This window comes from Podarcis liolepis, assembly GCF_965112155.1.
Source record: "Podarcis liolepis genome assembly, chromosome: 1".
Classification (NCBI taxonomy): Eukaryota; Metazoa; Chordata; class Lepidosauria; order Squamata; family Lacertidae; genus Podarcis; species Podarcis liolepis.
The window spans coordinates 29365877-29391829 of record NC_139554.1 but is presented as its reverse complement, the minus strand read 5'-3'; the positions used below and the strand labels follow the sequence as shown (position 1 = coordinate 29391829).

The window sequence follows — 25953 nt, the reverse complement described above, 5'->3', positions numbered from 1 at the left end:
GGATCTAATAGTGCTACTGCAATGTCCTTCTCTCTTTTTCTTTCACACCAGAACCTTAGTTCTTTGACCCAGCTTGAACCATTTCAGCTACCAGGCAACAATCACCTGCCTTGTTAATTCTGCTACTCAGTGCTTTTATGCACTCTGTATGAGAACTCATGGTTCCCATTGTAATCAGTACTTTTATCTTGGGAGTATCTAGGATTAAGCACAGCAGATTATCTAGGATTAAACACATCATCTCCTGCACTGGTGCCATTCCTACCAACATTACCATTGCAGGAGTGGCTGGAGCAGACTGAAGGGACCTCCTCACTGCATCAGTCTCACTGTCCACTGTGGTGCTCTAATTCAGGCATCCTCAACTTGGCCTTCCAACTGTTTTGGGACTACAATTCCCAGCATCCCTGACCACTGGTCCTGTTAGCTAGGGATGATGGGAGTTGTAGTCCCAAAACAGCTGGAGGGCCGAGTTTGGGGGTGCCTGCTCTAATGCAACTTAGGGCGGCCAGGTTATAACTAGAAGTTCATGTGTGTACCTCTTTAATACAGGGGTGGGGGAACCTCTTGCCCTCCAAAGGTTGCTAGACTACAACTCCCATCATCCTTAGATGGAGCATCTCCCTTATGAGAAATGTTAGTGTTTGATGCTTTTTGGTTCAGAAAAAAAGCACATAAGAAGTGATAGAATTCTGTTACAATTGATTTTGACAGCTTGATGACTAAGCTCTTTAGCAACGAAACATCTGATTACTGGAACGACCTCCGAGCACTGAACCACTGGTATTTCACAAGTGAACTCTTTATTTACTGTGTTTGCAATTGTTTAAGATAAAACCTATTTGGGAAAGAAACTACTTTTTCCATTTTTTATGGACGTTTATTCTTTGTTTACAGATAGTTGCCTTGGTTATATGATCATGTGTGAATTGCAGGGGGGCAGAGTGCGGTAGCGTTCATGTCAAGCTTGCAGGCTCCCAACAGGCATATGGCTGGCCACTGTAAGAACAGGATGCATGACTGAATGGGTCATTGGCCTGATCCAGCTGGCTCGACTTATGTGCTCAGGTTGTTGTTGGCCATGCTGATTGGGGCTGAAGGGAACTGGAGTCCAACAAACACCTGGAAGGCCAAATATTCTCCACCCCTACTCTAAGAGCTCTAAAATAGGCAAAATGTGATTCAGCAGCTGCTTCTTCCACCCCATTCCTTTTATAGCCTGTGTTAAAGCAAATGTTTTGCCCAACCACAGGCAGGAGAGATTGATGGGTGTGAGAGTAGTGAGGTTGGAGAAGCCATTGACTGGATTGTCATTCAGTACCATAGGGAGATGCACCTAATCTTCACCTGGTGACCAGGTAACCCCAGTGCCACTTGTGGTTAGTTTCATGGTGTGGAGTGTGGGCAGAGCCACTTCTGTGGCTAAGATTACTTTAAAATGTGATTACGCATATTCTCCATGAATTTGTTTATTGATGGCTATTGGCAATGGTAGCCGAAAGCAACATCCATGTTCACAGATTAGTCTGTCTTTGAATATCAGACACTGAAGATAAATGATTAGAAGGCTCCTGGCTTTCAAGGCCTGTGATTAATCTTTTGAGAGGTATTGGGAAGATCATAGTGGGTAAAGAAGATCCTGATCCAGTAGAGGACTTCTGATCCAGTAGAGTGCTTCTTGTGTCCTAACTCTGCAAGCAGGGTTTACTATAAGGAGAGGGAGATTTCATTGGGAACAAATAACTACCGTATTTTTTGCACCATAACACTCACTTTTTTCCTCCTAGAAAGTAAGGGGAAATGTCTGTGCGTGTTATGGAGGGAATGCCTATGGGTGGTGGTGGGGATCTGCTGCAGTTGTGAGCAGAGGACCCATGGTTCCCCTTCCTTCCCTCCTCTGTGGCTCGCTTTGAAACAGCAAAGCGGGAGAAGAGCCACTGAGTGGAGAGGAGAGAGGGACAGAGAGCCTGCTTGCTTTAAAGGAGCAAAGCGGGAGAGGAGAGGAGCCGCTTACACGAGTGTAAGCGGATCCTGTCCAGTTGGCTCCTTTAAAGCAAGCAGGCTCTCTGTCGCTCTTTCCTCCCCACTTGCTAAATAGCAGCAACGTTTTTTCAAGCAGGCTCTCTGTCCCTCTCTCCTCCCCACTCCTCTTATAAGAGCCTTCTCCTCTTATACCCCTCTTCTGCATTATTAACAGCATCCTTCTCCACCCACCCCACGCGTGTTCCTTGTCCCTTGAGTGCTTTTCTTTCCCTCCCCACTTAAAACGTGGTTACAAAGCACGGATCCACATGGATCCTCAGGATTTTTGCATTGGGCTACCCCAAACTCACCGTCAGATCACATGTCTGTGGCCACAGCATGAACCACAAAAATCATATATCCACTGTTTCGTTTAGAATAATTTTTTTGTTTTCCTCCTCTAAAAACTATATGCGTGTTATGGTTGGGAGCGTGTTATAGAGTGAAAAATACGGTACTATACACAGTAGTAGGAAGTCGTAAGCTGTTAGCGAGTAGGAAGTGAAGAGGGAGTTGTAAGGGTTTCTTGCATTTGAGATGTTGCAGCATAGTATGGGCCTCACTGCAATAAATCCCTTGGTAGGTTTAAAAGCACTTGACAAAAATAGGGCTCATTATCTCCATGGGAAACTGCGACATAGAGAGAGGAACAGCTGATTTTGAGAGGAGCTGATGTTTCACATCTTACAACTGTAACTCACATCAAGCTGAGCCAGGCTGCATCCTATGATGTTGACCGGTGGGGAGCAGTTCATACAGGACTACCACAGCATGGCAGCTGTGTTCACAGTGCCTGCAGCTGAGCAGAATTTGATCCACACCAGACGGAAGCCAACATAAGTCTGAATCCCATTTTCCTTTTGGATGGGCCAGAAAAAAAGGGACTTGGACACAAGCATTACAAACAGTGCCACCGACCCTTCCAAGCAAGTGATAAAGTGCAGCTCTGAACAGCCTGGTACCATGTTAAGAACAGTTCAACATGAAAGTTACTGGAGTCTGTAGTGACTAGGGATGATGAAGAGAATCCAGGAATTCTCTTCTTGCAGGATTGTGTTATTTTATGCCTTTAAATCTTTTTTTTCTGTTGAGGGCCGCATTCCACTAGGGATAATTTGTTGGGGGGCCACATGCCTGTGGTGATCAAAGTTTAGGTGACAGACACTGTAGATGACAATATTTGGTTTGCATATAGCCCATTTCAAGTTCTAATGTGAGATGGGTTTGGTGCAGTTGCCAGGGCATTGGGCTAGGGGCTGGGGAAACTGGGTTCAAATCACGAACCTTACTGGGTCTCCTTGGACCAGTCATTATCTCTCAACCTAACCAACCTCACAGGGTTGTTGTGAGGATAGAGTGGAGGGAGGACTATGCATACAACCCCGAGCTCTTTGGAGAAAGGCAGAATGTAAATGTATAAGTGCAGGGCTGGGATCTGAAGACTGTGACTTTGGTGACACGACAACCCAGCTTACTTACTCTCTGCACCACTGTGGTAGCTTGCTGTAAGATGGAACGACTGGCCTGCCTTTTTGCTGCTCTTTGCCATCACTATTTTGGATGGCAAGACAGCATTGTAGCTACCAGCTCAGCAAGGGCTGGGTGATTCAGGTGGGCAATGGGGTTCCACTTGAGCCTATAAATGTTGCTTCTGACTCTTGTCATGTAATGTAGCCACTGTCCGAGTTCCTCTTAAGGCTTAATTGGCAGGCTTTATATTAGCCAGTACTAGTGGGCTTCCTGCACACCACACATTTAAATCACATTCGATACCAGGCAGCTACCTTCACTGTATATCTTTCAGCACCTGCTAAAATATTATTGTTTTAGACAAGCGTGCCCAGATATGTAGAATGTTGACATGTGTTTCAACCTGTTTTTAGCATATTGCTGTTTTTAATTGTTTTTGAATGTTTTAAATAGCTGTTTTGAACTTTTTCTATCAAAACATTGCTTTATTTCCTGTTGTAAACTGCTCTGAGATTGTTGGGTTCTTTTACAAACAAGTGTTTTATATATATGTGTGTGTGCATACATAAATTTGAAGCATTTTTAAAGCACATTACCTCTCCCAGATAATCCTGGGAACTGTAGCTTGTCAAGGATGCTGGGAATTGTAGCTCTGCAATGGGTGCAAACAGCAATTCCTGGGACCTTTTGAGGGATGCCGCATGCTGTAAATGTATGTTGTGTCTGTAGCTGCCACAGCCAAAAGACCCTCATGTACAACATCTCTGCAAGGTAGGCTAATAGTAGTATCAGATAGGAGAAATGGGGCCTGAGACAAAAGGGAGATGGGTTTGCCTAAGGTTCCCTTAGAGAGTTCATGGCCGAGGAGAGGTTTGAAGAGGAGGTCTCTTCCACTTTTCCAGCCGTTAAGCTCTGCCAGGAAACCTTAGTTCTGCCTTGATGGCAGCATAGCAGCAGCAAAAAGCCAAGCTCTCTGCCCCCCTCCTCCTCCTTTTCCAAGCTAGTCCTTGTTATTGGTGAGTTTGTAGTAATGGGTGTAATTAACACACTGGGGGTCATTTCTGTGTCCTGCAAAGGAACAGAATGAGCCACCTGAGCAGCCCTAGTCATGATTGCTCTGCAGGGTTATTTTCCTATCCCTTAAAAAACACTTTTTTTTTTTTTGCTTTGTGCTTGAGTTTTCATTCTCTCCTTCCTCCTCTTTGTGTTAAGAAAGCTGGAGAGCAGAAATGGCCTGTAAATCGCATTCATGCTGAGCTCAGGCTAGGTAGGCTGGTTAAAGGTCACACTTGGACTATATATAGCTTCTTTTAGGCAAGGAGGTTGTGAGGAGGGGGGAGGTAGGGCAGAATATTGCGTGTGATTTGGGTTGTGGGTGGGGGACACACACAAGGATTGTGTGAGCTTTCCCTCCGATTTTCCCCACCCCCGTTTTCCCACCACAGCAGATCCAAAGAGCTCAGGTTTGGAACTGAATCAGTTTAATAGTCCCAGGGGAAAGGAACCTTGAAGGGTGATTATCACCATTATAAAATATTAACTTTTTGAACAGCCAGATGGCTTCCCAGCCTGAGTGTTTCTGAAGGGTCTGGCTGTGCTGCCACAGCCATGCAGCTGGTATTGAGTGGTGTGGCTTTGCCATTTTGCTTGTCCTCCCCCCCCCATGTGGAGCCACTGGTGGCATTTCAACTCTGGGCTCCACCTGACTGACGCATTGGCTATGGGGCTTTCAGCATCCCCGAAATCCTGCTCTACATTTTGTACTGTTAACTCTTTGAAGAAATTGCATTTTAAACCTCACGTTCTGTTTAAGAAAGAGGGGAAAGGAATGGTCACCTTCAGGAAGGCAAAGTAAAGTAAAGCTGGAAGAGGAGGAGGACACAAGCTTAGTATTTGATCCTATGGGCCAAATAGGGTGTACTTTTTGGGGGGGGGAGGGAGTAGGATTTGAGTCTGATTTGGTTTGCACATAGAGTTGCCGTTGAAAGCACAGCTGTGGTGGGTGCCTGGGATAAAGCTTAGTCAGTAGAGCATTAGACTCTTAATATCAGGGTCATGGGTTTGAGCCCCACATTGGGCAAAAGATGCCTGCATTCCATGGCTCAGAGATGGGGAAATTGTTTTGTCGTGCCTCTAAGCAGAGCTAAGCAGAGCTGGATGAAACATCGGCTCTGGATCCATTCCAGTCCGGCTTCTGCGCTGGTCATGGGACCGAGACGGCTCTGGTTGCCCTAACAGATGATCTTCGTAGACAGCTGGATCGAGGCGGGTCGGGGCTGCTGATTCTTCTAGATCTGTCAGCAGCTTTCGACATGGTCGATCACGAACTTCTGGACCACCGCCTTGCCGACGTGGGGATCCAGGGCACAGTCCTTCAATGGCTGCGCTCGTTTCTCTCTGGTCGGGGACAGAGGGTGGCGCTTGGGGGGGAACTGTCATCCCGCCACTCCTTGGTGTGTGGAGTGCCTCAGGGTGCGATTCTCTCCCCGATGCTTTTTAACATCTTTATGCGCCCCCTCGCCCAGCTTGTCCGGAGTTTTGGGCTGGGCTGCCATCAGTATGCTGATGACACCCAACTCTATCTGTTGATGGATGGCCATCCTGACTCGGCCCCAGACACACTGATCAGATGCTTGGAAGCTGTGGCTGGATGGTTACTTGGGAGCCGGTTGAAGTTAAATCCTTCGAAGACAGAGGTCCTCTGGCTGGGACGGGACGATATGGGATTGAGGGGGCAACTTCCATCTCTTGCGGGGGTGCAATTAGTGCCAGCACCGTCCGTTAAGAGTTTGGGTGTAATCTTCGATACCTCCCTCTCCATGGAGGCGCAGATTGCAGCTATAACAAAGGCGGCATTTTTTCATCTCCGCCAAGCTAAGCAGTTGGCTCCTTACCTCTCTCGCCCTGACCTAGCCACTGTGATCCACGCGACGGTCACCTCCAGACTGGATTATTGTAACTCGCTCTACGTGGGGCTGCCCTTGAGACTGACCCAGAAACTCCAGCGGGTGCAGAATGCCGCAGCGAGACTCCTTACGGGGTCTTCGCTGCGGGATCACATTCATCCGGTGCTATACCAGCTGCACTGGCTCCCGGTGGAGTACAGGATCAGGTTTAAGGTGCTGGTTTTAACCTTCAAAGCCCTACATGGCCTAGGACCCTCGTATCTACGGGACCGCCTCTCCTGGTATGCCCCACAGAGGAACTTACGGTCCTCAAATAAAAACATCTTGAAGGTCCCAGGCCACAGAGAGGTTAGGCTGGCCTCAACTAGAGCCAGGGCTTTTTCGGCTGCGGCTCCAACCTGGTGGAACGCTCTGTCACAAGAGACAAGGGCCCTGCAGGACTTGACATCTTTCCGCAGGGCCTGCAAGACAGAGCTGTTCCACCAGGCCTTTGGTTAGGGCACAGCCTGACTCCCTCCTTTGGCAATCTTTACAATACTTTAGTTTATGGTTGCCATCAATTTTGATTTTAATTAATTCTTATGGTGTTTTTATAATGTTGCACTATTTTAGTGTGGTTAGCCGCCCTGAGCCCGGCTTCGGCTGGGGAGGGCGGGATATAAATAAAATTTATTATTATTATTATTATTATTAAGCAACATAGGTTTCCTTCCCTGCACTTTATCCCTTCATTCTTAGTCAGAATTTGTTTAGGAGCAGCCTAGTAGTTGGTATCCTCCCAACCTAGCAGTTCGAAAGCATGTCAAAGTGCAAGTAGATAAATAGGCACCACTCTGGCGGGAAGGTAAACGACATTTCCATGCGCTGCTCTGGTTCGCCAGAAGCGGCTTAGTCATGCTGGCCACATGACCTGGAAGCTGTACGCCGGCTGCCTTGGCCAATAAAGCGAGATGAGCGCCGCAACCCCAGAGTCATTGGCAACTGGACTTAATGGTCAGGGGTCCCTTTACCTTTAGTAGTTGGTATACTGTAGAGGGAAGTGAAGGGCAAATAGAGCTCGCCAACCTGGGAAGGTAGCTCATCTTGGACAAGGAAAGCTCTGATCTTAAACCTCCGCTGTCTTGTGGGATATCTTCAGGAAAAGTAAAGGCTAAGGAGTAAACCCTGCATAAATCTGGAGTGCAGTCACTAAGGATGGTGCCTTGTATGCCTCCTTCCGGCAACTCCTACAGCTAAGCGTATTGCTCTGCTTTCCTTTGGACCACATCAGTGAGGCTGGGGTGTGTGTGCGTCTTGTCATCTGGGCATCTTGGGACCTCCATATACACTGCCCAGGCTTACACCCTGGGGAGATCACTTCAGTGCTGCTAATGCAGCAGTTTGTCTTCACCCCCAGAGGTGCAGTCCATTGTCTCTCGAGACAGACAGATGCCAACAGCGGTATGGAAGAATTCCTGTTCTGGAAGATGCCTCCTGTAGGTACCCAGTCTGCATATATTAGGGGGCAATGTGCATAAAGATGAATAGATTGGTGAAAATAGTATACAAAAGGCTTGATATTAGCGGAAATTGCTTGCAAAATTGTGTCCATTGGTCAAAATTGCATACAAAGATGTGTTCATTGGGAGAAATTCACACTAAAACAGTGAATAATTTTAATGTTTAAAAACCCCCCACAAAACTGTAAGTTGCTGCAAAATGTGAGGAATTGAATTTAAGATTGGAAAAACAAGATGCTGAAATATCCTTACATCCCTACCCACTTCTGTTTTAGGGCATACATAGTTCATGCAGGTCATGCATATTGGGCACCATTGCTGTACTGTGAAAACTAAGAGTGCTTCCTAGAAAGTGCTCAAATTTTATCTGCCTTTGCCTGTTGCAGAGGAAGATATTTGGGGGCAGGGGTGCCAACTTGAATAAAATATTGGGTGGGGGGGGGAGTAAACCTTGCCCCGCATAATCAGTCACATGACACTGTTTACACACACCATTTCAATGGCAATCAACCCATCAACCCTGGACCCCTCAAATATTTTTTTGAATTGGCTCCTATGTTTGGTGGTTTGTAAGCTGCCTTTCAGGCAGGAACTGAAAACCTCCAAATTTTGATTGACATCAACCAATATGCTCAGTGATCAAGAATCTCAACAGAAGAACTCCTGATTAAACCCTGGTACATAGTTCAAACAAATTACGGGATCAGTTACTGTCATCTCATTTTGACGATGTGTTTGGAAAGATCCTAAACCGGTTGGCTTTTTTAAAATAGAGATATGTGAGAAGCTGGTGGCAGCTTTGCCTCTGTCTCAGTTTAAAGCCCATGTTGTTCTTCCTGCATGTGGAACTGCTCAAAGCAACACTTAAAATATATACACCCCTGAGCAATTAGCAGCGGGGGAAGTGGCTCATGAAGTAGAGGAAGCAGGCAGGGGAGATTGACAAATCCAGACTATGAAATCTTTTTGAACAATTGGGTAAATACTCACATGTCAGCATGGTAACCAGCTCCCTGTCTCCAGAGCAGTCTGTCATGTGGCTAGACATTTGCAAAGATATTAACCCTACATAAAAAGTGTGCCAGTGGGTAATTATGGAAATTAACTTGCAATTAGATAATGTCACTCATACACTTTGCTCTCCACACAGTGTGGATAAGCCTTGGAGAGCTGTTCTGCAACATAGGTGGGGTCTCCCTGCTCAGAGCTCTAAAGCAGATGGATCTGACTTTAGTCCCAAGCTGCTTCTGTGACCTGGGCAAGGTGTCCATTGTTTTTGTGGAAACTGAGGCAGAGATCTCTCTGCTATGGGTGTTCTAGTAATCAGTCCAGGGAAAGGTTTCCCAGCCTCTTCTGAAATACTAGGCACACACTTTCACCCCTGCGAGTTGGAAGTTTGAATAGAGCAAGCAGCGTGTTTCCAGCAAAGGGTTCCCCAAGCAGAGAATGCTGAGCCATCACCTTACATCACAAGTTCCATGCTTTGCCTCCCATACTGTTCAAAAATCCAAATCCAGGGAGGCAAGAGTGTATCAAGGCTCAAAAATACCTTGTGAGTTGTTATCTCTCCTTGACCTCGTTCCGCACGTGGTTCATGATGACCTGGTAGATTAGTGGAAATAATTTTTCTGGTTGCTTAAGGTAAATTAAACTAAGCTAAATTTGTTAAATACATACAAAATGCTACTTTTCTGGGCAGGATTTGTCACAAGCAGGCCACATAGATGGAAACTGAAGATGGCACAATGCGCTCCCCTGGTTAAGAGGGCAACTGTTTTTCTGTCAAGGGCCATATTCACTCAGGAATAATCTGTTTGGGACCACATACCACTGGTGCTTGGGGCCAGACATCCTGCCTAAGGTGGGTGGGATCACTTGTTTATATCCATGTCCTCCCTCCCTCCCTTCGTCTTCCTCCCCAGCCAGGGGAGGGGCAGGTCATTCTTGCCGGAGGTCTGAACTATTCACTTGCAGAGGTCTTTTGATATCAGGTGGAGGTCTGCATGTGGCCCACTCCTGCTTTAAGGCATTCTGCTCCCCCTCTAGACATAATTAAAATAGGGCTGCACTCCTCCTCCTCCCCACTTAATTTGCACTTGGCCACAGATGTGTTGCCAAAAATAGAGGAAACACAACAACAAAAATGAGGACACATATTTGCATATGCTAATTTTATTTGTTTAGATGCAGATTTGGAAATAGTTACTATAATTTAAATAGAAGTACATCTCACCAAAGTGAGGAAGACTGACCAATTGACCTGTGTGCTCTGCTCAGTCTGCTGTCCGGATCCCTAATGGTGGATGGGCAACTTCAATCTTCCTCTGTCCCTTTAAACCAGACTTGTATGGAATGGCCCTTCAGTCAGAGAGAATGCCTTAAGGTGGAAGACTGACAACCCTCCAGAGAGTAGGCTGTCCTCTGTAAAGTAAGACACATACTCACCCTAAGTTTATTGCTTCTAGACACTGGGCTGTGTTCAGTTGTGTCCCTTGCACTGATGCAAAACTCTTTCATCCATCAGAGCCTTCCATTAGCCAAATTGGGAGGGAAGCAATATTTGACCAACCCATCTTCCCCTGTAGTCCCTGTGTCACCTCCCAAGGTGTTTGGCAGTTTTCTTCAACTCCCTGGATCAGACTTCAGGTGTTTGAGAGAGAGAGGAAGGAGCAGGGATTGCTTGCAGCAGTGGGGAGGGAGAATCAGCAAAAAATTGGAATGTTCTGTTACATAAAAGGGCTTCCTGTTAGTATGAGACCTGTTCAAGTTCTTGTTCAGGCTTTAAAACTGGTTGACATGGGTGGAGTTGGAGAAGGCCTTGTTTTCCCCACTGAGTAGTTCTGAAAGACAAGCACTTTACACATGGGGGTAAATATACCGAAGAAATGGGACAACCTTCCCCTTTCATTTTATTCAGGAGAGATTTATTCAGTTAGCATACCACATTCTGGGATTAAGTAATGATAGGGTTTGGTGAAGCACAGAGCGTATGAATCTTGCTTGTCTTGAATTTTGCATTCGTGTTCTTCCTTTATACCTAACTGGAGATGTAATCCTCTTATTCTATTCCCTGCATTTCTTTCCCTGTTAATGTCTTCTGCAATGGTAGCCAATGTAATTCTCTCCAGATGTTGTGGACTACAGTGCCCACCATCAATGACAGTAAGCTATCCTCACTGGAAGTTGTAGTCCACACATCTGGGTGGCACCACCTTGGCTATGTCTGGTCTGCTGGGTGTTTTTTTTAAATGTGCATCGTGGAAGAACGTTTGAGCACAGCAGTGGACATGGCTGACAACTGGTAATGGAGCTGCAGGATGGGAAGGAGACATTGGTACAATTGGGCATGGATCTCCATTCATATCCTGGGCGAGCTTCCTCAGATTCTGTGAGCAAGGAACTTTCCCAAAGAATTGTGTCTGGTGCCTACATTGCAGTTTTTCCTGTACCAGGTTATGGCATTTCTATTTTCTAAAAATAATAATAAAAAATCCTACCAGTAGCACCTTAGACACCAACTAAGTTTGTTATTGGTATGAGCTTTTGTGTGCATGCACACTTCTTCAGATACTTCAGATTCTTCAGATATTTTCTCAGGCATTTTAATTTTTGTGAAGTCTTGGCCTGGTATACAGTTTTAGCTGTGCCTAATGTTATTGTCAATATGATGGCTTTATTGTGTATTTTATTGTATATTTTATATTCATATAGTCTTTTTTATTATGTTAGTGAACCTGGAATCTATTGGGTGGAGGGTGGAATACAAATATTTCAAGTGGATAAAATAAATAGCTCCCACTGAAGTGGTAAGCCTGTGTCTCAGCTGTACTGCTTTAGGCTGCAAGTGGAGGCTCGCTTTGGATGCATGAGGAATTCAATTTTTGACGATTCCTATAAGGGACACAGGTGGCACTGTGGTCGAAACCTCTGAGCCTAGGGCTTGGCAATCAGAAGGTCGGTGGTTCGAATCCCCGCGACTGGGTGAGCTCCTGTTGTTCGGTCCCAGCTCCTGCCCACCTAGCAGTTCGATAGCACGTCAAAGTACAAGTAGATAAATAGGTACTGCTCTGGCAGGAAGGTAAACGGTGTTTCCGTTCACTGCTCTGGTTCGCCAGAAGCGGCTTAGTCATGCTGGCCACATGACCCGGAAGCTGTCTGCAGATAAACGCCGGCTCCCTCGGCCTATAGAGCAAGATGAGCGCCGCAATCCCAGAGTCGTCCGCGACTAGACCTAATGGTCAGGGGTACCTTTACCTTTACCTATAAGGAATTGCCTGGTCCACACCTCTCAGGCTAAAGTATGGATTGGAATTCAGCTATTCACAAGTTTTTGCATTTCTAGAAAAGCAAAAATGGCAATTTAACTTTACCAGAGTACTGATTTAAACAAGTATATTTTGAGAGAATACACACATTAAAATACATATTTAAATATGTACATTGAAGGATGTTGTTGTTGTTGTTATTGCAGATTAATGTGGGAAGGCAGTGAATTTTGTAAAAGATGTACAACTATCACAGAGCAGAAATAGCCAGATACATGCCCTTAACTGTGGTTGGGGACTCGCCTGTTTGAATGCTTCCCAGAAATAGCAGATTGTGTGAGCTGTCATGTGCCGTCTGAAGGGCTACATTTTAGATGCAGATTCGGCACCTCTGAGAGAGCGAGGACATAAGAAGTTCCAGAACATGACACCTGACATGATGGTTTGCCAGAATTGCTGCTTCTTGATCATGCTCAAAAGACAGGACTCTCCCTTCCTGGGAAAGTTGGATGGTTGCTGACAATGGATGTCTTTCACTGTATGACTGAGTACCTTGTTTTGTCCAGTTCTAGTCACCGAATCCGGCAAATGCAATCTCCCTGCAAAAGAAGCAACTAGTAACTTTCTTTAAGTAGTTCTGTTCTGGTTAGCGTGTTCACTGCACTCTCCTAAATGCTGTGTGCCCGGGAAACCTTGCTATGGCATCTATTACTTATTTAGTTCATTTATATCCCACCTTTTTATCCAAGGAGCTCAAGGTGGTGTACGTGGTTCTCCCCCTCATCATTTAATCCCCATAACAACCCTGTGAGGTAGTGAGAGGCAGTGACTAGCCCAAGGTCTCCCAGTGAGCTTCATTGCTCAGTAGGGATTTGAAGCCTGCTCTCCCAGGTCCTAGTCAAACATTCTGACCACCATACCATGTTGGATCATACCATCAAGTTGGATGGGAACATGAATATACCAGCCATCTATGATTCAGATTATTGTGCTCCAAAAACAGAAAAGAAGTGTGCTGTAATAAAATGCCTGCTTTTGAGGGATCCAGGGATGTGCGGTCATTTCAAGGCCTTGCACATCAGAACAGTGCAAGCCAAGATTTATACATTGTGGAATATGGTATTATTGATTGTACATACATTAGCCAATGCTACCTAGAGTCTATGCACACTGTAACTGAAGGCTTATCCACACGACTGCTTCTGCCGTGCCTAGAAAGCATGGCTCCAAGGGGTTTTCCACTTGACCCACACTTTCTAGGTGTGAGGGTGAGTGGTTTCTCCCTTGCCCCCTTGTTGGTTTTAAAAGTAGCGATGCCATTGAAATACGTAACCACCTGGTTTGTAAGGCTTGCTTCCATTGCAAAGTGAGCTTAATTTCTCCCCAAAATTCTTATGCCACTTGGATTATTACTGGAACCAGTGTTGCCTCTCCAGCATTTAGAATGATGCCATAGCAGCATTCTAAGAGTCAGGGAACACGAGAGACATGACATGTATCCTTGGCTTGGAGATAGGCACACTGAAAAGTACATGACCCATGGTCTTTTTTTTACACCTGTAAGGAATGCTCACATGTCTGTTGCCACCAGATTCTTTGGTGTTTTATGGTCAGCAGTTAACTCCTCTCAGATGAAGCTGGAAATGGAGTTTCTGGATCCTGAAATGGACACCTGCCAGTGCTTTTTTAGTGTTTGGTACCAAAAGCTTGTGATGAAACTTTTTACATCCCTATACTAAGGCCAAAACTTCCTTTTCCATCTGTGCATACTGGCACTCTTTTTCTGTAAGGGATCAAAATCATGTGCCACTTGTTTCCAAGAATCATTGTATTCTTGTTCCAGTTCCCTCCTTTGTTGCATCAGTGGACAATTTAGATTTTCTTTTATTATCAAAATATTTTAGAACAGAAGTTGTTTGGGTTAATTGCACTGGCTTTTCAAAGTTCTTTTCCAAATTTTCATTCGCTGTCCACTATCCATTATTTTTCAGCGTGGCTTGTAAACTGACTCTTGCCAAGTTTGATATTGATTTTTCCAGAAGATTCACTGTTCCTAAAAAGTTTTCTTCATAATTCCTCCTCTTTTGATTATAGATATACTATTTATATATTATCTGTTTCAAATATTTACATACCATCAAATTACAAAAGGTTCTCTGCATAGTAAAGGTTAAATCCATAAAGTATACAAACAAAGCATTGATTGATTGATTGACTGACTGACTGACTAACTAACTAACTAACGGACTTTATATACCACCCTGTACCTGCAGGTCTTAGAATAACATCAAAATATGAAACCACAAAATACATAATCAGAATAAAAACAACAACCCAATAACCCCTCCCCCCCAAAATCCGCATTTTAAAAGGGCATAGGATGTCAATAAAATCAACCATAACAAATCAAGCATAACATCTTATAAAATCAAAACAGCAGAATGAAACCAAAGTATCACCAGAAACAGGAAATAACAGTTACCCTTTCAACTAAATAACTAGTTTTTTGAACTTTAAACTTGCCTTTCTGCTTAAGTCAGCTTTGCACTTGCAGCTGTAGCCTATTCTAGTGCTGGATATATTCCCCCATCTTTTGATGTGCATTTATCTATTGTTTACCTAAATGAATGTATCAGCAATACATTTGTATTTTCCATGCCTTCAACTATTTAGTGTGGGCAAAGGCTGGGGATCAGTGGTAGAGCATCCACTTTACCTGCAGGTGGTCCTGGCTTTCAATACCCGGCATCTGCAGGTAGGGCTGGGGAAGTCCCCTACCTGAAAGTTTCCAGACAGTCCTGAGAGAGGTATAGCAGTGGTGTTCCACCAGCATAAGGCAGCTTCTATGTCCCTATACTATCTCATAAAAGAGACAAATGAACTGAGCTGAACCCCAAAGGCAGCTTGCAAGGTTTGTTTTTTATTTTAATATATTAAAAGTGCATACAAGTGATTTCTGTCTATCATGTGGAAGTTAACAAAATCTATATTGTTGATAAAGATTGGGTTCCAACAGCGTCAACAAATTACTTACCTGCTTCATGTTCAGCTCCAACAGTTAACTTTCCCTTTTAATATATTTGCTGAATTCCTTTGGATCTAGACGAAATCATAAGCCCCCATTATGTGAATACCTGTACTTTTGAAAATTATTTTCAAAGATACCAAATGGTCAAGTTCTTAATTTAAAGTCTAGCTGAATCATTTAAAAAGATGAATAATAGACTGATTTTTGGAGAGCCAGTGGACCATTTGTCCATGCCCTCGGAAATATCTTGATTTTGTTGTTCGATACAGGTGCACTGTGACCTTTCTGCTGCACATTCTTATCTTCCTTCGCATCATAACCTGCTGCCTACTTGTGAATTTTGCAACTTTAGATTTCTTCCAAGATAACGGCATCTCTGCCCGGGAGCTTCAGTTCTTTAGGGGCCTTCAGGTGCAAATTAACTAAGATTGTGCAAAAGAGCACAGTTTAACAATTCATTGATTCTAGAGTTTGACAGGGGCTAGTGAGAGGAGAAGAGAATTCATCTGTTTTATCCATCGCTATCAGAGTTTGTAGCAGTGAGTCATTGCAATCACCTTAGGCTACATGGAGAAAGGCACAGATTTTTGACAGAAAACTGGCTCTTTGTATCACCTGCTAGCAGAGAATTCCTCAGATAATTTGCAGCACCAGTCATCTCCACCCACTTATGATCCTGGGATACTAGGAAAGAGTAGGGGGATGAGTTCATTTCTTCCACTGAATATACATGAACCATAACTTTCTAAGGCAATGGATCCATTGTCTTTGGTTACCCCAGTCACTTTAATAGATTAGAGGTCATCCCCTTCTCTCAGACTCATCTTGCAGAAGAGATCCAAATGCTAGCAACATACCCTCCATTATGTTGAGTCCCCAAACTGCACATCTTCCTGGCCATGCTCCTGCACGAGTCACATGACTAACCTGATCTCGTTTTTTGACAGAATTACAAGCCTGGTAGATGAAGGGAACGCAGTGGATGTAGCCTACCTTGATTTCAGCAAGGCATTTGACAAGGTGCCCCATGATATTCTTGTAAAGAAGCTGGTAAAATGCGGTCTTGACTATGCTACCACTCAGTGGATTTGTAACTGGCTGACTGACCGAACCCAAAGGGTGCTCATCAATGGTTCCTCTTCATCCTGGAGAAAAGTGACTAGTGGGGTGCCACAGGGTTCTGTCTTGGGCCCGGTCTTATTCAACATCTTTATCAACGACTTGGATGATGGACTCAAGGGCATCCTGATCAAATTTGCAGATGACACCAAACTGGGAGGGGTGGCTAACACCCCAGAGGACAGGATCACACTTCAAAACGACCTTGACAGATTAGAGAACTGGGCAAAAGCAAACAAGATGAATTTTAACAGGGAGAAATGTAAAGTATTGCACTTGGGCAAAAAAAATGAGAGGCACAAATACAAGATGGGTGACACCTGGCTTGAGAGCAGTACATGTGAAAAGGATCTAGGAGTCTTGGTTGACCACAAACTTGACATGAGCCAACAGTGTGACGCGGCAGCTAAAAAAGCCAATGCAATTCTGGGCTGCATCAATAGGAGTATAGCATCTAGATCAAGGGAAGTAATAGTGCCACTGTATTCTGCTCTGGTCAGACCACACCTGGAGTACTGTGTCCAGTTCTGGGCACCACAATTCAAGAAGGACACTGACAAACTGGAACGTGTCCAGAGGAGGGCAACCAAAATGGTCAAAGGCCTGGAAACGATGCCTTATGAGGAACGGCTAAGGGAGCTGGGCATGTTTAGTCTGGAGAAGAGGAGGTTAAGGGGTGATATGATAGCCATGTTCAAATATATAAAAGGATGTCACATAGAGGAGGGAGAAAGGTTGTTTTCTGCTGCTCCAGAGAAGCGGACACGGAGCAATGGATCCAAACTACAAGAAAGAAGATTCCACCTAAACATTAGGAAGAACTTCCTGACAGTAAGAGCTGTTCGACAGTGGAATTTGCTGCCAAGGAGTGTGGTGGAGTCTCCTACTTTGGAGGTCTTTAAGCAGAGGCTTGACAACCATATGTCAGGAGTGCTCTGATGGTGTTTCCTGCTTGGCAGGGGGTTGGACTCGATGGTCCTTGTGGTCTCTTCCAACTCTATGATTCTATGATTCTATGATTCTACATGACTCGTGTGAGATCATGGTACCCCAAAATGTTCTTTTGGGTGGGGATGGTGGGGCTGTGCTCTCATGTGAAAAAATAGGATGTTCTGGCACTTGTGGGGTATGTAGCAATTGCCGTGAGCCCTTCTGCAAATGTAAGGTGTCATCTTGTGCATCCACCTAAATAAGAACATGAGAAGAGCCTGCTGGATCAGGTCAATAGCTCATGTAGTCCAGCATGCAGTTCTCACAGTGACCACCTGTGGGAAACCATCAAGCTTGATCCACAAATCTTCATTGGCTGAGAAGCAAAATGGCCACCAATCCACTCTTAACACAGGAGGTTATGTGGCTTATCTTTTAAGCCAATTATTTACTGCTGAGGGGTGGGCAATGTAACAACCCTCTTTTGGCAAGGTTTTTGTTTCCTTACAATTTCTCTGGGCATTGTATTGCAGGATCTTTAATTTGTCCTTCAAGGCCTGATATTTCCATTTTATTTTGGGCTGAAGATGAGAGTGCTTTCAGGCATGCCATCTTTTTATTGCCCTCATCACCCCCAGATAAACTCAACCTGTGACTTTCTTGGAGAAGAGAGACTTTTTTAAAAGAAATGCTAGTTCAACAGCAATTGAGTTATGTCATCACTGCAAGTTCTAAGGGCCTTTGAATTGCAGGAGCATATTTCTGGCGAATGTACAATTTATTATATTTCTATTCCCATCTCATCAATAATTCCAGGCCTGGGCCTTCTCTCGCCTCTCCTGGTTATCTTCTTCTGCGCAAATCTCAAGCTGGTTTTAGTATGACCACTGGGGAGCTAGGAGGAGAATGGTAAACAGAGGATGTTCCACTGTAACTTTGCAAGACCCAAGAGGGAATAAAGGTTTCTCAGTGCCTCCAGTTTTTCGCCGCTTCCATCCGTCAGAACCAAGCTGTTAGCAATTAAAAGGAATTATCTTCCCCCTGGTTTTGATTTGATTGCATTTGCGTTTATAGCAGTTTAGCTAACAAGCTGCAAGCAGACTGCCGCAGGAAGTATCTTACACTGGGCAGTGAATGTTCACATCATTTTTTGCTTTCACGTTCTATTGTCACACTGATTTTAATTTTTGTTTTCATTTGGCTTGTTTTAAGTGTTGGTTAAGGTGCAGTGTGGGAGCGTTACATCTTCCATTTTGGACCTAGTTTACCGTCCACAATGATATATCTCTATCTCTATGTCTCACGGCGATCCCACTCTAGCAGTTGTGCTCTAGGGATAGTGAAAGAACTTAGCATCAACTCTGGCCTAGCCTTCTGAGAATGGCAGACAAAATGCTGATAAACCACCGCTGAGCTCTTGGAAATGTTAGGATAAGAGTGTCTACCCCAGCTGTTTTTAGTGTGATGTCTATACAGTGAACAGCTTGTGTCATCTGCTCCTCATCTCATGCCAAGAACCAGCCAGTGTAAGATTGTTCTGTATGGTAATCCAGTATTAGGATTTGAAAAGCTGGTAAATTACAGATCCTATTTTCTGCTCCTCCTCAAACCTGCCAGATATTGTACTTGTTCTGTCTTAGATCATCCACATTTTAGCCCAGCTCAGGCCCCGCTTCACTAGACCCTAGCTCTGCTGCACTTGTCTTAGAAGGGGAGGGGTTGCAGCTCTGACTTGGTCCTGCATTTGATTCCTGATATCACATTCCTTAGACGAGGCATAGGCAAACTTGGCCCTCCAGATGTTTTGGGACTACAACTCCCATCAACCCTAGCTAACAGGACCAGTGGTCAGGGATGATGGGAGTTGTAGTCCTAAAAACATATGGAGGGCTGGATTTGTTAGGAAATCAAGCCTTATCAGGAGAAACTGGCCACTCTCCAGGCACCCGGCTTGAATCCCGGTTGACCTCCCTGTCTGCATTCTCTGGCAGGATCCAGGCTAGGTCACGATCGGCGATCCTCCTCAAACGTGAGAAGAACACACCACTCTTCCCCCCCCCCCAGGCAGGGGAAAGAGATAGACAGAAATGTATTTACATGCCTTTATTTCTGTCTTTGCAGCATTACAGAGAAACACGTCTGCTCTCTTCAATCTCCATCAGCAGAGAGACAAACTCCACCTCCTGTACTTCCTGTACAGGTCAAATTACACTCTGAGCTAAATCCGGTGCTCAGCACTGTGAATAGACTGTCCCTCTGTTCCCACGGAACAGTCCCAACATTCCCATCATGTTTTGCTTTCCAGCTAGCTGCAGCTCGCTGCCGCATTGCATCCATATCGTAACAGAATTTGCCTATGCCTGCCTTAGACCTTGGAGAACTGCTGTCAGTCAGAGTAGACAACACTGTGCTACTAGGATGAGAAGTTGTATATTCTGGAAGTGTATACTTGACCAGACTAAGCCTCCTAGAGCAAAATATACATCAGGAGGCATGGTTTCTCAGAATCAAGTATACATTACTTCTGGTAAATCAGCCACCATAGCTGCTAGAGGGCTGTGGAAATTTGTGTCTTGTGTCTATTTTAGACTCGTCTACCCATATGCCATCTGAAACCAAAGGGGCACTTTGGTTGCTAGATGTGATTTTTTTCCAGCTCTCCTACTCCACCAATTGGTTTCAACTGGATTTTACCCATCTACCTCTGAATAGCATCACACAAGACTTACTGTAGCAATAGATGCACACAGACCCCCTTGTCTACAATACACTGGGAGCACAAAATGCTTGGTTGACTTCTGCAGTACTAACAACTATCACAGGATTCCCCAACCTTGTGCCCACCAGGTATGGTTGGAATCTAAATGCCGTCAGCCCTAGGCCAATGATCAGGGATGAAGGGAAGGGAGGAGACACTGCTATTTAATATCTAAGGGTTTGTTCACACACCCAGCCCTAGTGTGAAGGTCATACACATCAAGGGTGAGCCTCTGGTTCACATGCCCTCCCATAGTGTGCATATTCCCTCTGATGTTAACTGCATTTATTCATGGAAACCTGCAGCTGCTTACATTTGTAGGGCAGGTCCCAGAAAGTGTTAATTCTTTGTACAGTGTGGGAGGATCACAAGCTTTGGGTTCACTGCTCTACTGTACCTTAAGTGCAACCTATGCACCAGGGCAGATTCATGCAGGGAACAACAAATGAGATAACTCAAAACATGATGCCCCACTGCATGGAAACGTGATACCATTTTGCAGTGCTTTTGTTTTGGGTAAAAAATGAGGTGCTGTATTTGATGGGAAGGAACCAGAAATAGAATTATGCTACGTGTGGATCCACTATAGTCTACATTTATGAGAGCTGAACAGTCTAGTAGTCCTTAAGGAAGACTTTGTATTGTGCATGCAACACAGTGTCCAGGTGTTTGCAAGATAGGTTCTTTTCAGCCAGTAGTGTCTGTGAAACACTAGCATCTTCAGTAGTAGTAAATCACTGAAAATTTTGGATTAATCCTGTGTCCTCTCCAAAGGGAATTTAAAGCAAGAAAATAATAAAAAAAAACCACTTTCAGTGACTGAATTTCTATCTCTGCAGTGTGCTGTCATTTTGCTCTGGAGTCTATCAAATTAAAGATTGAAGCTGGCATAGAAGTTGTATATTTGATGGGATTTACAGGGAGGATGTTTTATGGAGCTTCTAGGAGCTGTTTGGATATCCTACAGTGGAGGTCTGCAAGGCACATGTAGCATGCCTAGCAGTACCTGATTTTCTGTAAGCTTTCTGAGATTATTGGGTAGCTCATCACTTTTCACCAGGCCCTGGAAGTTCATAGAAGTGATCTTATGAACATGGTTTTTACATGGCTGGGAACATCATTTGAAGTTCATTTATGTCTTTCCTAGACAAGGTGGACTTGGCCTCTGGTATTACCAGATTGGGTTACTGTAATGTGCTCTGTGCCTTGAAAACTCTGTGCTCTGTGTCTAGAAATTTCATTTAGCCCCAAATGTGCAACCAGACTTTTCTATGTGAGAATGATGACAGAGAGGGTGTTTTTCAGTAAACAGTGCAAGTAAATGTGTGTCTACTCACAAGCAAGCCCTACTGAATCTAATGAGGCTTACTCCCAGGAAGGTAGAAGTTAGTTTAGTTGAACTCAGTGGGGCTTATGCATGCATAGATTCCACCTAGACCACTGAGTGGGGAAGCAGATGCAACTTGACTAGTAAGTCACTTAAACTACTCTTAAATTAGTTAAATATATTAAATATATTATATGAAAGTTTATTGAATATTTTTTATTAAATGTACTACTTCCTTACAGTTTAAGGGCCTCCACCGCTGCAGGGAGCCTCTTCAAGGCTGTTGTAGGGAAATGTGGTGTACCCTCTGCCACCGCAGGGAGGTATGGTGGGGCCCTCTGCCACTGTGGGGAGGTGCAGCAAGACTCTGCTGCTGCGGGGAAGCATGGCTCACCCTCCACTACTGTGGAGAGGTACGATGGGACCCTCTGCCACCACAGGGAGGCATGGCAAGGCCCTCTGCTGCTGCAGGGAGATATGGTGGGACCCTCTGCTGCCATGGAGAGGCATGGCAAGGCCCTGCTTCTGTAGGGAAGTGCGGCCCACCCTCTGCTTCTGCAGGGAAGTACACCTGGACCCTCTGCCATCGTTGAGAAGTGTGGTGCACATTCCACCACTGTGGGGAGGTGCAGCGGGTCCCCCTGATTTGTAGGGAGGCACACCCTCTGCTTCTGTAGGGTGGTATGACGAGACCTTCTGCCATTGCGGGGAGGCCCAGCAGGGCTCTCTGCCGCCACAGATATATATCATGATATATCGAGATGGTGATATATCATGATATTGAAAACCAGATATTGCCCAGCCCTAATCACTAAATGACTTAGGACCAGATTATGGACCACTTGCTCTGATATAGGACTGGCCAATAATTAAGATCAATGGCACAGCCCTTGCTTGGAGGATCCAGCAAGTGAGCATTAGGCAAAGGGCCTTTTCTCTGCTGGTGCTGCATCTCTAGAATTCCCTCCCAGTAGAAATTGGTCAGGCTTCCTCTTAGTGTCTTGAAAGACACTTTTGAAGAAGCTGCTCTTTCTTCTAGTGTAACACCTAGTTTTATTTCTGCCAGTTTTTTAACGGCCTGGTTTGGACACATCACTTCAGCCAGATCATGACTAGGTGTGGATTAGTGAGTTTGTGGGCACTTGCAGCCAAAATGGCTCCTACCTTGGTCCTGCTGCTGTTATGTTACCCAGAGCTAAGGCATGGCTTGACTTAGCATTATATTTGAACCTTGCTTGTGATTTGCCCTGCTACAGTTGAGCTGTAGCCAAAGTTTTCTCCTGGCTTACCACTCATGATTTGTCTGTGTGATACAAACTGTGAGTCTGAGCTCAGATGTAATGCTAAGTCAAGCCATGTCTTAGCTCTCACTGGCATCACAGCAGGGGGGCGGCGGGGGGGGGGGAAAGCAGCTGTGATATTTGCTGTATCTGCTCAGCATTGCTTGCAAACTGGGCCAATATGTGACATCTTTTATCCCGCCTGCTGTTAGAATTTTTAAAAAAGTGTTAATTGTTGTATTTCCCCCCTTTTACTGCTTTTTTAAAAAATATGGTCAGTTGTAGCTGTACTTTTTATTTATAATATATGGTTTTATTGTGTTGCATGCTGCTCTGAGTATTTTTAGTTGAAGTGTGGGCTATATATTAGTATTATTATATTAGTGGCTGAATGTGAATACAGTGGTACCTCGGTTTAAGAACAGTCCTGTTTAAGAACGATTTGGTTTACAAACTCCGCAAAACCAGAAATAGTGTCCCGGTTTGAGAACTTTACCTCGGTCTAAGAATGGAATCTGAACGGTGGAAGGGCACCGGTGGCAGGAGGCCTCATTAGGGAAAGCGTGCCTCGGTTTAAGAATGGTTTCCGTTTAAGAATTGACTTCTGGAATGGATTAAGTTTGGAAACCGAGGTACCACTGTAAATAGGTTTGTTTTGGCCTGTTACAGACAAGATGAGTGGAATTAACCCTTTTACTCTTTTCTTCCATTGTCTCTCTAGGGCCTGATTGCCAAGAAGTGAAGAATTAGGGGCTGGATCATCTTCGGTACACAATGAAGATTGACTTTGGTTTTTCTGTCCAAGGCGTCCCATGTTTGATGAGTTCACTATCTGCCATGCTTTGCTGCCATCCCCATTGCTTCTAAGAAAACACAGTTTGGAGACAGGCCATTGACTCTCCCTCCACCCTTCACTGAAGACAGCTGGGGTCAGTAACGCAAGGCCACAGCAGGAAACTTCAACCGTTGAAAACAAAACCCACCAGCCTTCTGAATCCCTCGAACCATTTCCTCTCCTTCTAGGATAAAGGCCTCTGGATCCTAAGGGATAGCTGAGATCTTTCCTTGGCAAGGAGAACTTGCCTCTCCAGTCAAGGGTTTCCTCTCTTGTGGAGTTAAACGGCTGTAGTGCCTATTACCAGAGCCATCCTCTCTGGTGTGAGTGGCTTTAATTTTGTTTTTCTCGTAAGGGAGAAAAAAAGAAAGCTTCTTTCAAAAATGGGCTTTACCTTCCGCTCTGCCTCTTTCACCCTGAAGCTGAGCTTGGTGCTGGGCTCCTTGCTCAGCCTCTGTCTTGGACTAGAGTTCATGGGGCTCCCCAGCCAGTGGGCCCGTTACCTCCGCTGGGATGCAAGCACAAGGAGTGACCTCAGCTTCCAGCTGAAGACCAACGTCTCAGCTGGGCTGCTTCTCTACTTTGACGATGGCGGTGTCTGTGACTTCCTCTGTTTGTCCCTGGTGGATGGGCGCATTCAGCTCCGGTTCAGCGTGGACTGTGCTGAGGCCACAGTTGTCACGGATAAGCAGGTCAATGACAGCAACCTGCACTTCTTGATGGTTAGCCGCAACCACCTCCGGACTGTTCTTGTGCTGGACGGGGAAGCCAAACCTGGCGAAGTGCGCCCTCAGCGCCAGTACATGAATATTGTCAGCGACCTCTTTGTGGGAGGTGTCCCATCAGACATCCGCCCCGCTGCCTTGACCCTCGACAGTGTCCTGAGTGAGCCACCGTTTAAAGGATTTATCTTGGACCTGAAATACGGCAATTCTGAACCCCAACTCTTGGGCCACCAGGGAGTCCGCCTGGACATGGAAGGGCTATGTACAGAGAACCCTTGCGAGAATGGTGGAACTTGCTTTCTCCTGGATGGCGAGCCACAGTGCGATTGCTCAGCCACTGGATACATTGGGAAACTCTGTTCTGAAGGTAAGAGATCATTCATTCTTCTCCTGGGTTTTTGCTGTAACCATATAGCAGTCCAGTGATCATTGGCCTCATTTATTACTGTCTGTTTTAGGATTTCCAAAGACCTACTGCTCTTCAGAATGACATACGGGAATCCCATTGTTAGCCAGCCATATTAAACCAGAAATCAAAATAGTATAGGAACTGCCAGCATTATAACCTGAATCTGTATTCATTTTATTGCTGCCCATTCACAGCTTGGTTATTAAGGATTCTCCTGTGTTCTGTGCTTTTGGCAGAATTGTAGAATTCATTACTCTTACCCACCCCACGAGGGCCTGCAACTACCATCTGCCTTTAAAAAAAATAGAAATATGGACAAATGGTTAGTTAGTAGAAAAAGAAACTCCCCTATACCTCCTCCATTTGAGATATGCCATAATAGTTGCAGCACAGATCTCCTTTATGTGGCCAAGGGAGAATGGAAAAAGTAAGTATATGGGCATTGGGACAGAGATGGCAAAGCTCGAGTGCTTTGTTGAAATTCTCCTATCTGACGTATTTTGAATGACGCTTAGGTGTGTGCGTCCTGATTGATCTGACCAGGCTGAAGGTGATGGAACAGTTCTGGTGGGAGAGATGGATAAAATGCCAAAATATCATTGGCTTTGTTACTTCAAATGCAGTATCGAGGCTCAGTGTTTTGAGATGGGGAAGGACTTTTGGTGCACACCAATTCTGCAACCCTGTTTTTTGTCCTGTTCAAACCTTCCACTAATATAGAAGCGCTCAGAGGAAGGAAGCACTCACCACCACTATATACGCCATAACATTTAGCACAAGGAGTTCTGCAATGAGCTCAAAAACATAGGAAACCTGACAATGTATGAAACAAACATCAAGGAAATGATTTAATTGATTGTGCCCTTTTGCCTCTGTTTGTTTTTGGTATTTGAGTTGTTTGATTAGTTTTGGGAAACGGTTCTCTTTCTCTCCACCCACCTCTGACTTCCTCCCTCTTCATGATTTCTGATGAAGGCTCAGCCTTACACTTACTTTGTTACGAGCTGTGACTGTGTATCTTCACTTTGGTGTTGCCGGAGGCTGTGCAAGAAGGAAGGTAAAAGAAGGGGTTCAACACTTCCCTCACCCAGAGACAAATGAAAACACATGCCACAAAAGCTATTCAGGGACCAAGAGGAAATGAAAGCCAAGTGATGAATTTCTCCTTGAGTCGTACCAGTAAGTTGCTGTCGGGTGAAATAATCCCCATTTCCTTTAGCTGGATGAAGACTCGGATCCAGATGACTTTGGCTGTTTTCTAATAATTTGCCTGCTCGTTACCTTGCCCTGCTTATTTCAGTGCTGGAAGAAATAATTTCTTTGATTCTGGTGTGCAGAAATCATATTTCTGATTTCCCTATTATCATCATCATCATGATT

At 44.9% G+C, this 25953-nt stretch overlaps 1 protein-coding gene across 28 annotated transcripts in view; it reads left to right on the top strand.

Annotated features, from left to right (window-relative positions):
• The window catches only part of NRXN3 (neurexin 3), a 1209742-nt gene that overhangs the window by 50595 nt on the left and 1133194 nt on the right, over nucleotides 1-25953 (top strand). For all 28 annotated transcript variants that reach the window (XM_083500839.1, XM_083500837.1, XM_083500855.1 and 25 more), the window contains exon 2: nucleotides 23326-24531. In XM_083500839.1, coding sequence (XP_083356965.1) covers nucleotides 23823-24531 — 709 coding nt within the window. In that variant the 5' untranslated portion in view covers nucleotides 23326-23822. The remainder of the gene's footprint in view (nucleotides 1-23325; nucleotides 24532-25953) is intronic.